Source organism: Typopeltis vanoorti, chromosome 6 (genome assembly GCF_054136105.1).
Source record: "Typopeltis vanoorti isolate ZY-2024b chromosome 6, IOZ_Tvanoo_1.0, whole genome shotgun sequence".
NCBI lineage: Eukaryota > Metazoa > Arthropoda > Arachnida > Uropygi > Thelyphonidae > Typopeltis > Typopeltis vanoorti.
In genome coordinates this window covers 112,378,183-112,394,495 of record NC_143554.1, presented here as the reverse complement: position 1 = coordinate 112,394,495, position 16,313 = coordinate 112,378,183, and the positions used below count along the sequence as shown (strand labels likewise).

The 16,313-nt window shown below is 35.0% G+C and overlaps 1 protein-coding gene across 2 annotated transcripts in view; it reads right to left on the bottom strand.

The window, feature by feature from the left end:
- LOC150105817 (uncharacterized) overlaps positions 1-16,313 on the bottom strand; it is a 184,433-nt gene that overhangs the window by 95,736 nt on the left and 72,384 nt on the right. For both annotated transcript variants that reach the window (XM_090394358.1, XM_090394359.1), the window contains exon 4: positions 1,932-2,040. In XM_090394358.1, the coding sequence (XP_090250484.1) occupies positions 1,932-2,040 (109 nt within the window). The remainder of the gene's footprint in view (positions 1-1,931; positions 2,041-16,313) is intronic.

The window sequence follows — 16,313 nt, the reverse complement described above, 5'->3', positions numbered from 1 at the left end:
TAGTAGATTGGTAACTTCTGCAGATGATTCCAGTTGAGATATTCAGTGAACCATTTGTCAGAGTTTTTCATCATCATGATATACGTCCTTACCGGACACCAGTGGTGTCCAGTAAGGATGTATTTCAGCAACATTATTGTTTAACTTGTATATTAATGATACTGGAATGGGACTGGAGTTATGCAGCTATTTGCAGATGATACACAGGAGAAAACAATGATGTGTCAAGAAAATTTTTTGGACCTACAGGAGACTCTAGTGGAGCTATCAATTCAATGTAGTCAAATAACATGTTTTGAAATTTTGTAGGCAAGGATGGGATGTCACATTGTGTCAACAGTTGCTCCCGCATACCACCATACTTGAACCAGGCCTGAACTGGCAAAATAAGCTGCACATCATCTTCATGGTATGATTGGGACTTTATATAACTGCAACTTCAACTTTCTATTGACCTTACATTTAGTTTCCTTAAACTGAAATCCTTATTCCTTTACCCATCTTTCCATCTATTTCAAATCTGCCCTGAAGAGCCACATCAACATTATTACTAATAATTCTCACCAGCTTCATATCATCTGCAGACAACAGAATATTTCCCTGTAATCTAGTGACATTATCATTAACATTATGTGCTTATGTTGTTCTCTTCCATTACTAACATTACTAACAACGAGTGACCAAGATGATAGCAGGTCTGTGGAATGAACCTTATGAGAATAGGTTGAAGATTTGTGGGTTGCAAAAATTGGTTGATAGGTGGAAAAGGGGTGATATGATTGAGACATTCAAATTACTGAAGGGTTACTATAAGATTAATCCAGAAGATATTTTTGAAAATAGGACTGGTGGTGGTGATGGGAGGACTAGGGGCCATGTATGGAGCTGGGCAAGAATATGGTTAACAAGGGTGTTAGAGCTAGGTTTTTTACTTGGAGAGTGGTGAATGAGTGGAATAAGCTGCCAGAGTCTGTAGTGGGTGCTATGACCGTGAATGAGTTCAAGGCAAGGTATGATAGATACTGTGTGAATGTCGAATAGTTGTTCTTGACATGATGTTAAGGCCTCCCTCAATGAGTCTGTCGACTCCTTGGAGTTGCCTGGAATAATAATAATAATAATTTATGTTTAATTTATTACAAAATATTTTATTTTTTAATTATAATTTATAAATATGCTGAAACAAAAATGCAAGTTTCTGGAAAAATAAATGAACATGAACTTTGAAAAAAAAAATAATTACAGCATTTTTTGAAACCACTGTGAATATTTTATTAGTAGAGGAATTTTTGATATAAAAAAACAAGCTAGTAACCAGAAACACAAAGTTGCATTTGTTAGTAATTCAAAATTGGCATCAACCCATCTGTCAGAAGACATAATTTTCTGCACCACAACACCACCAAAAGAAAAACTGCTCAGAACCAATAGTTTTAAATTGCATTTTCTTACTTTATATGATGTAATATATGCAGATCCCAATTTTGTGTTTAAATCTGGCAACCCCAAACTGGCCAGTTCAGGGTTGCTAGATTTTCAAAACATAGCAGTTACAGTGAATACCTAAAACTAGAGTGGATCCAATGAATCTTATGATGCCATGAAATGAGCTATTAAAATTTTTCATTTGCAAATATTGAGCCTAATGCATTTTTAGCATTTTATTATTGCAAACTGATAATTTAAAAGGGACTGAATAATGCCATATTTTTTACCTTATATTTCTCAGGTAGAAAATGCAATGTGTGTAGTTACAATTGCTAATTTAATTTCCAGATCAACTTTTCTTTCTTCCTTAAGATGTCATTGGCAGTAAGGAAAACTGTTTATAATTTCAGACTTGTTTTCATGTTTTTCCATATTAACAATAAGTGTTTCAATGTGTTATAAAAAAACTGACCAAACAACTTCTTGTTCACTTATATGCTTACTTTTTACTTTGAGAACAACACCAGGACTTGTGCGTAGCAAAGAAAGAACTTCATTATGAATAGCACGGTGAACACTGAAGCCATTTACTCGAATAATCTGGTCTCCAACCTAAAAGAAATTAAGAAAATTTATATTTTATAATAAAAACTTCTTTGGTCTTGCTATAATAATCTTTTCATTAACTCAGATAATTTTTATGAGTATGCAGTTGGCACAAATTACTTTTATCAAATCACAGTAATTTAATTCTGATTTAAAATATGTAGTCAAATTTTGTTAGTACACAAAGACCTACTTTCCTGAAATAATTTATATAATCCAAGTGTAGTCAAGCAGACTTGGATAAGGTGAATAAGCAATAAGCTTCAAAAATTACATTATTTTTGGCATTTTCCCTCTCTGTTCTGTTTCCTGATAAAAGAGGTGTAAAGATTGATGATATTAGTAAGACCATTACAATGTGCAAAGAAGTGAAAGTTGATCATTTTGACAGGTACAAAATGATTTGAAAAGTGAGTGACTACTATAGTATTAAGAAAGACATGAAAGGGTTGCCGTAAGCAGAAAAAAAGTTACGGAGAAAAAGTAAAGATATAGTGAGTCTGTTGGGTCTGTTGGTACAAGATGACAGAAGTAAGTTGAGAAGGAGGGACATTACTGCAAATGAGCCAGTACATACATTGTGCAGGAGAATTGGTGAAGTTTTGTGGATGTGTAGAGTGAGTTCGATGGCCAAAAGGACTTATATAAGATGGATGGTTTATGCTTAAATGGATTTAAAGTTGGGAGTGTGGAAAAAAAAGTGCTGTTGAGATTGGAAATGTAAAATCTGTGAAATCAGTGCTATTTAGGTGTGTGTGTGTGAGGGGGGGAATTGCAGGTACAATTGAGGCAAGTGAGCACATAAGAATAATCAAAAACTGCTGAATACATTTCCTCAGGTAGTGAGTCTGAATGAAACAATCAATACAAAATGTTAACCCAAGAGGCTACTGCACTTTATGTATGGTAATGCCAGAAGCATCTGGAATGAGGGAGTAAGAATTTTTGACACTGATTAGTTTTTCTTCACCAAAAGTTATTAGCATTAATGAGATGTGGCTGACAGATGATGATGCAGCAGTGGGATAAAATGTGAGGGATAGATAATACATGAACTGCACTTCACCAAAATGAGTAGTTCAGCAGGAGGTCAAAGAAGTGGAAGACACTGCATCTGATGGTATCTGGTGTGAGAGAGAAAGGTTAACAAGGAAAAATATGTTGTCGATTACAGCTCAGGTCAGGAGATGCAAAGGATGATGTGAATGCACAGGCAAATAAGATTAACGTGGACAAATATTATGAGAAGACTTCAATTATGGGAAGTACATAAGACTGGAGAGAGGACGGAAATGGAATTTATGTGGCTACTAAGAAATAATTGCTTGTGTCAGCATGTATTCGCCGAGTGATTAGCTCATCTGCTCTCCAGCCAAAAGGCTGCGGGTTCGAATCCCGCCACGGGCATGGATGTTTGTGATTGTCTGGCATTGGTGTAGATCAGGGGTTCTCAACCTTTTCCAGTGGCATACCACTATATTTAATTCAAGATATTAGATGTACCAGTAAGCAAATCTGTTTTCGTACCACCAGTGGTACGTGTACCATAGGTTGAGAATCCCTGGTGTAGATGATGCAGTTCGCTGTGGTTGGTGGATTGAGTGGTAGAGGTGGAGAGCTGTAGAGTGGGTGCCCTTCCTCGATGAGTCCTTGGGCTCCTTGGAGGCACCACGTAATAATACTAATAATAATGGAAGGTACCAAGAGTATGAGAGTGCTGGATCTAGGAAGGTGGGATCTAGTGAACTAGCAGAGTCATTTGTGAGTGATTAATTCCTTATGAATGCCATTTAGGAAAGACATGAAAGTCAAAAATGAAATGAAAAATGAAAATCAAAAATGAAAGTCAAAAAATGTCAAAAATCACCAACTGGAAACCAAGCATAACAATTCAATCCAACAAGATTAAGATAACAAACACCATCAATCAATGCCTGCATCCAGTCTAACATATAGAATTTCATCTTTTTTTCTCCTCCCACCAAATATGGTACTAATACTTACCGTATATGACAAATCATCTGACAAGAACTTTTTTTTTTTTTGGATTCCTTGAAAGTGTCATAAGGCCTACTTTTGAATAAGTAGAGACCAATAATTATATGTGTGTATATATATTATTTTATTTGTTATAATATTAGCTTCATTTTTTTTATTTCACATACTTCAACAGTTTTTGATAACAAAATGCAAAGAGAAAAAAAAAACAATTACTATAATTAAACCAACATATAATTATAACAGAAAAAAAAAAAAAAGGATTACCAACTCTTTCCATGGCAGCAGAGATTTACACTGGGGAGGGGCGGAGTTATAAAAATAATTTTAATTTTATTTTTTTATCTTTTTATTTTGATAAAATCTTTTGTATGAGAGAAATTTTTCTGATGCTGGAATAAGGAAGGGACAAGAACTAGAGGCCATCCTTGAAAATTGCACAAGGTATGTGAGGATTATTTTTATTCTCATTTATTTATATTTATTTTTTTATCTGGAGAGCAGTGGGTTAGTGGAATGCATTGCGAATGCTAAAAGTGTGAATAAGCTTAGGCTTCAGTATGATAGGTATATTGCATGTAGCACAGATATTTTCATGGTAAGTATGTGGACTTTTGTAATATAGATATACACTTTATATTATGTATATAGTTATGAACAGTATAAACCCTCCCCCCCCCCGCTCTATAGTTCTTTGACTCCACAGGAGTTAATGTAGTAGTAATAAACAAAACAATAAGGTGACCAATCATCCTCCTTTAGGGAGGACAGTCCTTCTTTTGTAGGTTCTGTCCTTTCTCGAAAAGTGTCCTCCTTTTCGTTATTTTAAAACTAATCTGTTAATCTCTGTATTCAGAGATGCCGCACCGAACTGTTACGCGTCATGTGACGGTACAGTTCGGAAAGACGCGATTATGAAACGCATGCGCAGGGCATAGGAGAACTTCACGTGTCTCGCCCTTGTCTGGCACCATTGCACACTTCACTTTTTACTTTATCTCTATATTATACTTCGTGTTTATTTCTAACGAAAATACGAAATTATTTCTTTCTCAGTGAATATTATACTCAGGTAAGTACAATTCACGTTTTATTAATTCATTAATTCAATTTTATACAACCCTGTTTTCAACACAAGTGTAAAATAATTTAAATATAGATTTAGTAAAGTTTTATCGCTTTTGTTATTAAAGTTTTAGTTTTAATTATTAATTTTATTTATTCATGATATGCTTGCATCGTTCGTGTGGCTCTATATTTTATTTTTAATTTTTAATTTCATTTAAGGGATGGAAAAATCAAGAAAGAGGAAATGCCATTTCAACGATCAATCGAAAAAGGAATTTCCACTCCTCATATCAAAGAGAGACAACATTGTTTTCTGCAATATTTGCAGAGGAGAATTTTGTATTGCAATGTTGGAGGCAGAGCAGCTATGACGAAACACTTGAACACCAACAAACATAAGCAATCATTAGCTGCATCAGCTTCCAGTAGTAAAGTAACCTATTTTTTTAAAACTTCTAATTATTCTGAAGATGAAAAACAGTTAGCTGTTTTTCATCTTTTCGTCCTCCTTTTCATTGGCAAAATTTTTTCGTCCTCCTTTTCATTGTAAAAAAATTGGTCACGTTAAAAACAAACAAATGTTATGTATTAAAGTAAAGTATAAAAGATAAACATTATTTTTATTTCCTTAGACAAAGCTAAATATTATTGCTTATTAAAGGTAAATGTTAACTATTCTTTTGTAAACTGTATTTATTCTGCCCTTGGGCATCCTTTAAGAATACGATTTGTTCAGGTCGATTAAGATACCAATAAATTAAGATATTAATAAATAAATCTGTATATTTATTTATTAATAAATTGGTTACTGATTAGGAAAAAAAAGAATTTTTTAAAAAATTATTTTGTATATGCACATCTCCACTTAAAACTTCACGGACCGCCACTGTTAAGATATTCACCGAATTCCTTGCATTCCATGTTAACGTTCATGAGTATACACAGCTCTGCCTTAACTAATTCGAGGCACATGCGGTTTCGATTCCCAGCAATACATGATATTTAAAAATATACTTCAATTATAAGGCTATGATGCATCTGGTAAGAAATGCACAGCATCAAATGTTAAAGCGGAATAAACGAATTCATTCACTTCGTGTTCGCTTAGCAAAAAAAAAAGGGACGGAATACTTGTGTCCATTCGAGTGAGCTGAACACGTAGTGATATGATTTCAATCTCACACTGCCGATTTAAACGTTTAAAAATTCGAATGAAGTATATTCAACACTTCCTGCAAAAATACAAATAAAAAAAAAATGCTGGGCCGCAGATAATGAAGCCATATCCCTGAGCACAGAAAAATTGGTTGAAAGCCGGAGTCTCCACTCCAAAGTACACAGTTAGCAACCCTAGAAAAGGACTCGATTTAGGGAAAACAAAAAAATTACACGAATGAAAGGTAAAATCTACACATTTTTCTTGCGTGATTATTAACATTATTATTACAACACACTACTATGGAATTAAGACTCATTGTAAGATCTAAGCATGATTTTAGCAGACTAACGAAGTGAAACGTTATTCAGCAAGTTGCTGCTCTAATAATAATAATAATAATAATAATAATAATAATTATTATTATTATTATTACTGGTCATACCTTATATTATTCCGGAAATGTCAAATAGTTTATTTTTATAAGAAACAAATTACAAAACATGAAATATCTGGCGATGCTGGAATAATCTTGTAGCGGAGAATTACTTCTATGGGTTATAACTAGTGGCGGCCCGTGAAGTTTTAAGAGGGGGTACTGCCTATATAAAATAATTTTTAAAAAATTATTATTTTTTCCTAATCAGTAACCAATTTATTAATAAATAAATCTATAGATTTATTTATAAATAAATAAATAGGCAGCACCCCCACTTAAAATTTCACGGGCCGCCACTGGTCAACATACATTGTTTATGGGGTGTAACATAATTAAATTCCCTGCGTTGTCAAAAACACTGTTCTGCTGTAATTATGACACTTATATTTATAATTACAATTATAATGTTTTACCTGGATTTCGTTCTCAAAATTATTCAGGTTAAACCTAAATCGATGTAACGATTGACCAGATGCCACAATTTTTTTTTTTTTTTCAATAACAGCACTGTACATGCGAACTTCACGCAGTTCAGTAGCAATAGGCTTTGTAAGTTTCCAAAATGCCTTTATATAAAATAAAAAGGCGTTAGCTTATTATTATAAATCAGCTGACCCCCTTTTATTCCCTTATAAAGAGTACGCGAGGCCTTTTTAACCTGATCTAGCTTTTGGAGACTAAGTAGGTAGGTCAATCTCCATCGGTAGCCAATCAGAGATAGCTGGTCCAAGACTATCGCTAATTATAAGCAGCAACCGATGAAGAGATTGGCAAACAAGTGCTGCCATCTCTTGGTGCCTTAACCATAACAAGATATGCTCTTGTCTGAAATATTGTTTTCTACGGTCTATTTTCTTGAGTTTACGGGAAAAACTCGAGTTTCTAGGAGAAAAAAATCCACTTGTCCATCAGAGATCGACTAGCTCGGTGGCGCTTAATAAAAGTTCCTCCAGTCAGTAACGAAACTTGAACTTAAGTCTGTCTTTAAGTGGCCAGGAAGCAAGCGTCGTTTCCACTGTGCCTACAGCTGATATATGATGGTATTTCTGACCCAGACTTTTAATTATGCCATTTATATTTCTGTGGCAGGACTCGCACTATTTCAGACAATATATACCTGTTAGGATGTAGGGCCATGAGATGGTGACATCTCATGTAATACTGCATATCTGCAATACTGATAGCTTGTGTTTTGCTAATTGTACCTTTGTTAGATTTCACTAGATAGATCTAATTGTACAGATTACAACTTTCTGAAAATGATCTGGATTTTTGTACAACTTGGTGTCCATGAATTGACTGAAGAAGAAAGTAATTTATAAAAAAAAATAAAATAGATATATATCTTGTAATGCCTTTTATTCCACAAAGAAGTCACGAAGCTCTTTAAGTTTTAACTAACTTTCTGAGGTCCTCAGGCCAGTAGTGCAATCAAGATAAAATCTTTGGGGGTACCTGAGTTGAGCAGACGATTTGAGAATACACACTATGCATCGCATACGACCTATGACTGAGTATCTGCGATGATCGCTAATTCATAAGTAGTATAGACAAAGACACGATACGACATAAATAAATTTTCCAGTGGTTTTTCCTTTTTTTCTTTGGAGGGGGACAGGGGGCCCTGTCCCCCCTTCTGGGTGCGCCACTGCCTCAGGCTTTAGTGATAGTTGAGTTCGAGGCAATGACTGAATCAATGTTTCATGGGAGAGAGAGAGAAAGTATGGCAGATAAATGCCACCATCTCCACCATCTCTGACCCAAAAAACCCTAACAGGTATATCATCATCATCAATGCTTTCCATGCCTACTGGCACATAAGGCTGCAACTCTGGTTTTCCAACTGTCCCTGTCCTTCACAGCTGCTCTTGATTCTACCCAGCTCGTCCATGCTACCTCATTCATTTTGGATTCCATCATTCTTCTCCAAGTTAATTTTGGGCGAGTTCTAGAGCATCTCACTTCTGGTGCCCAAGTCAATGCTACTTGTGGAATTCTGTTTATCTCCATGAGTGAAATAAGACCAGTCCATTTCCATCTTAGGCGAATCTCTTCATCTATTGACTTGGAGAAAGTTTTCTTTAAAAGGTACTCATTAGTGATTGTATTTGGCCAGAAAAATTTTAAATTTCTTGTTAAGCATTTGTTTTGCAAAATATCCAATTTATTACTTTGTGCCTTGGTAAATTTCCAAGTTTCAGAGTCATATAGTAGTATTGCTCGCACAATAGATTTATACATATTAATTTTTACTTTGACTGTAATATTTGATGCTTTCCATGATTTATTTAATGACTTTAAACAGTTTTATGCTTTAGAAATTCTTTGTAAAACGTCTTGGTCGGTGCCAACTTGTTTATTTATTATTGATCCGAGGTATGTAAAAGTATCAACATCTTCATTTGTTTCATTTTTTAACTCTTTATTTGATTTTTTCATTTATTTGCATGCCATTGGTTTTCTTCTTGTTTATATGAAGATCCACAATTTCTGCGTAACGAGCAAAGTCATCAGTTTTAGGTATAAGCCATTTCATTTAGAGGACAGGAGCACTATGTCATTAGCAAAATCAAGGTCTTCCAGTGTTGAGTTTTTCATAATCCAATCAATTTAAATTATAAATAATAGATCAGATTAGAACACAACCCTGCCTAACTCCAGTTTCTACGATAAAGAAATCTGTAAGTTTTCCATCTACTTCCACGCAAGACTTGCTACCATTATACATATTCCTAATAATGTTAAGAAATTTATAATGTATTCTGTATTCTTCTAATATTTTACAAAGTTTCTCTCTATCTACTGAGTCGAACGCTTTACTAAAATCGATGAAGTTTAGGTAGAGTGGAGCTTGAAATTCTATACATTGTTCAATTATAGTGTCAGAGCATTTATTGTGGCAGCATTATAATAATAAATAATCAGCTAACGCCTTTTATTCCCTTATAGGGAGAAAGACCTCGCTTACTCCCTCTAGGTTGTGGAGACTGAGTGGGCAATTCAATCTCCAGCGGTAGCCAATGAGAGATAGCTAGCCCATGACTACTACTATTTGTAAGCGGTAACCGATGAAGAGAGACGGGCAAACAAACGCTATCATCTCTTGGTACTTAACTGTAACATTAAGCAAAACAAAATTATATGGGGAACATATACCTCCCCCAAAAAGGGTCGCTATTTCATAAATAAGATATAACTTTTGAAACACATGTCAGATTTCTACAAAAGTGATACCATTTCTTTAAATGACATAAATGTACTACGAACATTACCATAGTTATCGCGAAAATAACGGAAATATCGACAATCGAAAATTCAACTCCTGACAGTTTCAAATTGTACTGCATATGCATAACTGAGAGTATTCCTGCTGTAATATGTATTTGGTTACATGGATATACTCTAATATGATGATTTCTTTTTAGCTGCTTCTTCATTCAAGAGTGGATAAAAAAGTTTTAAATGTATTTTATTATAATTTTATTTTTATTTGCAAAACAATTTGAAACGATATGTATTTTTCCCCTTTTTCCGACCGTTTTTATTAAAAACTATTTCAAATCATAATAATAATAAATTTGATCGGCATTTAGAACACAATAGACCTGACATCACAGTTATCGAACATCAACAGGTTTGGATTATTGCTATAGCAGTACTACCCAGAGATAACAACATTAACAACAGAGAACCGGAAAAAATGACTAAATATCGAAATCTGGCAATCGAAGTTGGCCGGCTGTGGCTTAAACACAGCAATTTCAAAGAAGCTATCTAACTATTTACAACAAATAAACATCAACGAAGTGACCCCATATGACCTACAAAAAATAGCATTACTTGGAACATTCTATATTTTACGACGCTACCTGACAGACTATTCTTAGATTCTTGGGTAGAAGCTGAATTGTTCTGTATCACCAGTCAAATTATCGTTTAAATATCTTGTTTTGACTGTGTATCACTTACGTGAAAAAAGTAATAATAAGAAATCTTTTAACTGGCTTGAATGAAATTGAAATAAAATTTGTATTTAGGTTCACTATTAAAATTTTGCAGTCATTTCATTCAATGGAAACGTTTTAAGGCACAATCAAGCACAATTTTAAAGGCAAAACGATCACTACAAATTATTACAAAAGTACCTTTTTAGTTGCTATCGTCAAATACGTAAGAACTCATGGGGATTCTTTTGTTCATTAATTAGTACTTTTATTGAGCTTGATTGAATCCATTTAGTTGAATTCCATATTTTATTGAATTTTGTATCCTTATAGAAATTTTTCGATCCTAATTTTGTTTCAGTTGGATTATTTCCAGGGGGGAAAAAGTAACGAAATTGTATTGCAATATCTGTGCTAGCTGGACTGAATTTAATAATATTTGAGATTTATTATTATTATTATTATTACGGACAACTCCAAGGAGTCCCTAGACTCATCGAGGGAGGCCCTAAACATTATGTCAACAACTATTCAGCTTCCACACAGTATCTATCATACCTTGCCTTGAACCCACTCCCAGTCATGGCAACTTATTCCACTCATTCACCACTCTCCATGCAAAAAACCTAGTTCTAACACCTTTGTTAACCACACTCTTACCCAGTTTCCATGGATGGCCTTCCACCACCAGACCTGTTCTGAAAATTATATCCTCTGAATTAATCTTATAGAAACCCTTCAGTAATTTGAATGTCTCAATCATATCACTCCTCTTCTGCCTATTAACCAATGTCCGCAACCCACAAATCTTCAACTTATTCTCATAAGGTTCATTCCTTAGACCTACTATCATCTTGGTCACTCGCCACTGGATCCTCTCTACCCCCCCTTTCCCATCAAGTAGAAACCCTGGCGTCCAGATCTGGGCACAGTAGTCAAGATGGGGTCTTATTAAGGCTCGATACAGTGGAACAATAACTTGTCTGTCTCTGCTCGTCAAAGTATTCTTCAGTAACCAAGTGATTTGATGAGCTGATTTAGCCACTTTTGCAATGTTCCCCCTAAACTTCAACTCCCTATGCACCAACACCCCCAAATCCCTGGCCTCATCAATCTTCTGGAGTACAGTTCCACCAATGTGATATACTGCTGCTAATCTTTTCACCCCAAAACGCATAACCTTACACTTTGCCACATTAAACTGACATCCATTTTCCTTAGCCCAGTCCCCCAATCTCTCCAAGTCATCTTGCAAAAGTCTGACATCATGTGCATTCACTATTGCTCTACCCAACTTTGCATCATCAGCAAACAAATGAACAGTTCCTCTCAGATCGTTTCCGATATCATTAGTGAACAAATTAAATAGTAGTGGTCCAAGAACAGAACGCTGCAGCAATTTATCATTCAATTTATTATTATTATTTCGTGACACCTCCAAGGAGTCCAAAGACTCATCAAGGGAGGAAAGCAACACCTCGTCTCCACCACCTCCAACCATTACCATCTACGTACACCACCGCCATCTACTGCCCACCATCACTAGTACTTTTTATCTGTAAATTGCATGTGTCCTGAAGGCCGATTTTTCTGTCTGTGGGATGAAAAACACGAGTTTCCGGGAGAAAAAGCCCTGCTACCTCCGTATGAGATCGACTAAATCACCTTTAATTGAAAAAAGCCCATATAAAGATTCATCCCATCACGACGAGAATCGAACCTAGGCCTTTTCGAATCGAAGGGTGCAACGTACTTTCGGTTCTTCCAATTGCACTATGGAGGCGCTTAAGGATGTACTTTGGAAGTTATCTACATTGTCTGATGGTGTTATTTCTGTGGGCAAAAGGTAGCATAATGATTCGTTATAATATTAATAATGGATATATATTTTAAGGGAATCTATTGAAATTTGGTATTTAGAATCACGGGTAAAATCTGCTGAACATTTGAAATGGACCATTTAAATGTTACAAATAGGTAATATTAATCTGCATTACATATGCTCAAATGGCACCATATTCACTTATTGTGATAATTAATAGTATCGCTGTAAACGAATGCTATTACGAAACATTTCTTTTTTATGATTGCTTTCAGTCATTTCCAGTGGCGGCTCGCACATAAGCACTGTGACACTGCAGTTCCCCAAGGAAAAAATGAAAAAATTAAATTTTGTTTGTGTTTATAAATAATAACATGCTTTCAACATTATATAAATGCAATACGACATGTTAAAGGTTACAGTTTATGTTTCGACATTGATTGAATAGTTAATAATTGGAATTGTTCGATTAACGCTTTAGATTATGAAACAAATGCACTGCGATCTAACGCAGTATCGGAATTATCACGTTCGGCCAATTGCAGCTAGACTCGCCAATATTCGTTTGCACTTGTGTTTGCATGTTACAAGTGATTCCGACACTGTTCGTTTGGGCAGTGTCGCTTTCAGATAAATCGTATGCTTGCGCGCGTTATTTCTGTAAGATACGAAACTTTTATTATTGGTGCGTGTTCGTGGTGAGGGTAAACTATTTTTTGTAAATCTTATTTTATTTTGTTAAAATAACATATAATTATTTATTTATTATAGATACAAGGCTGAATTATGACGATTTTCAACAGTGACGCTCGTCACTGTTGAAAATATGAAAAGCATTATATTTTTTCAATTAACGTTACACGAAACAAATGCACTGCGATCTAACGAAGTGGCAGAATTATCGCGTTCGGCCAAATGCAGCTAGACTCGTCGATATTCGTTTGCGCTTGTCATTGCACGTTACAAGTGATTCCAACACTGCTCGTTTGGGCAGTGTAGCTTACAGATAAATTGTATGTATGCGAGCTTTATTTCTGTGAGATACGAAACTTTTATTATTGGTGTTTGTTCGTGGTGAGGGTGAAATATTTTTAATAAAGCAATTTTTTAATATGTAAATTTAGTTAGATAGGGTAAACGGCCCCGCCTACTCTCTATACGGGAACGAATAGGCGTTAGCTGATTTTTTTAAATTTTTTATTTATTAATAAATTGGTTACTGATTAGGAAAAAAAAAGAATTTTTTATTTTTTATTTTGTATATGCAGCACTCCCACTTGAAATTTTCACCAGCCACCATTGGTCATTTCGTTATTTCTTGTTTTTATGCACTGTATAGTTTTGTTTTGTCTAATTTTGATACTTGAGATGGTTAGATTAAAATCTAGATTTAAACGAACCGGTGAATTTAAATGAAAATCTTAATATTATCAATTATAATTTTTTTAACTTTTTTTTTTAATTATAACTTTTTTTCCAATTTTGCCGATAAAAATCATTCGACTGAAATTGACCCGCTTGTATCATCTTCTTAGGTACATTCTAAAGCTTCAATTTTATTAAATTAAATGAAGACAGAGCAAAGTTATTCAGGTACATAATTTCTCTATGTTTTGTACTTTGCGCTGCTGAAAATTGTCGGATTGAAAAGAAGCTGATGATGAAAACCGGGTAGCTCAAAAGTTAATAAAGATGATGTGAAGATTTTGCAGAATGACTTTAATAGTATGGGCAGAGAAGAATGGCTATTAGTGTAAGGTTATGCTACATTCATGGAAATAAAGTACAAGTAATTAAGAAAACTAGAGATTTGGGATCGTAGTGGACTCTGAGTAAAGTTCAGCGGTCATATTGCAAACGTGACTAAATAGCTGATAGGATTAGCTGTTTATTGAAAAAACATATGACACCTTATAAGGTTTACTGAAGAACGCATACCTCTTTATAAAACCTTGCTACTGCTCCATCTGGACATTTTGCACAGTGTGGTTCACCTGGATTCCTTGAAGATGTTGCAGAGATGAAAAGGATCCAGGAAAGTGACCAAGATGGTGGAAGGTTTGTGGGACTACTTATGAGGAGAAATTGAAGATTTGTGAGTTACAGAAATTGGTTGATTGGTGTAAGAGGTGTGTATAATAGAGACGTATAAGTTACTTAAACGTTGTTACAGGATGGATAGAAAGGCAATTTTTCAGTATGTAACTAGTGTGGGGAGAACTAACGTCATTCCTGGAAATTAAGAAAGAGTTTTTTTACAAAAGGCCTAAGGACTACATTTTTTTTTTCCCTCACAGAATGAGAGGAGGGGTATGGCAGAGTCAATTCTAAGTGCTGCATCAGTGCGTGAGTTATTATAAATAAAATAAATCAGCTAACGCCTTTTATTCCCTTATAGGGAGTAGGCGAGGCCTTTTAACCTTATCTTTTGGACACTGAGTGGGCAGATCAATCTCCACCGGTAGCCAATCAGAGATAGCTGGCCCATGTCTATCACTAATTATAGCAGCCACCGATGAAGAGGCTGGCAAACAAGTGCTGCCATCTCTTGGTACCTAATTCTAACAAGATATGTTACTGTCTGACATAATGTGGGTACTACGGTCGATTTTCTTGAGTTTACGGGATGAAAAACCCGTTTGCCCATGCCAGAGATCGACTAACTCGGGAATCGGTCGAAGAAAGGCTTAGAAAAAGTTCCTCCAGTCAGAGACTAGACTTGAACTTATTATTATTATTATTATTATTATTATTATTATATAGGTATCCCCATGGAGTCAGACAGTGTCGTAAATAGCTTTTCATGGGCCCTGTGCAAGATTTTCTTTTGTCCCCCTTTTTTGTAAAAAAAATAAAAATAAACAAATAAAATAGAAATACATCGGTTAATTTTTAACTTTAACCAAAAACGTTACGGAATCGGCCCCCACGGCGGCAAAACTTGAGATTTGAAAATTAAAATATAATACTGATTATTTTTTTATACCCTATTTCAGGTCCCCTTCGTCCTGGACCCCTGTGCCTGTACACCTGCCTAGTTACAGCACTGGAGTCAGAAGACTCATCGTGAGAGATCCACTTATTCACACATTAGCCATCAATCGCATACTTCTCCTTAAACTCATTCACCCATGAAGCACCCATAACCATATCTGACAGCCCATTCCAGCCATTCACCGCTCTCCAAGCAAAAAAACTAACCCTACCACCCTTGCTAACCACCCTCGTATACAACTTCCACTATGTTCTGTCCATTCTTGTCATGTACTGAAAAAAACGAAGCAAAGCAAAGATACTATTTGCAAAGTTTTCAGAATATTAGTGGACATTCCGTTATGAGTCTACAGACTCCAGGAAAATAAGAAGAAAATGAAAATGAATCTATACTTTTTTTTTCTTCTTTAAGGATTTCATGTTCCGAATTTCAATAAAATCCGTTCAGGCAGAGACTAGAAAATAATAATAATATTCATAAATCTATGATAATTGTATCTCCTTCTAGGCAGAATTAACTGGCTCACAACAGAATAAGCCTACAAAGTTCATTTGTTTGTTTAAAACATAATTTAAGAAAAATCCAAACTGCAGCTCCAAAACGCCATTGCACACTTTAACATATTGACAAATGAAGCACATATTTTGTTTCAACTGTTTCAATTTTTGACTCATTGTCTTTTATTTGTGTTCCATTCTTGCCACTTCTAGCAAAGCTTATTTAACTGGGATGGAATTCACCTTATATATCAGAATGGCCACTATTTCCTTCCAGAATAACGTTACGTAGATACTCACTATTATATCATCAAGCTAGCGCATATCTATTCAATCATTGCAATTTTTAGCAGTACCAGT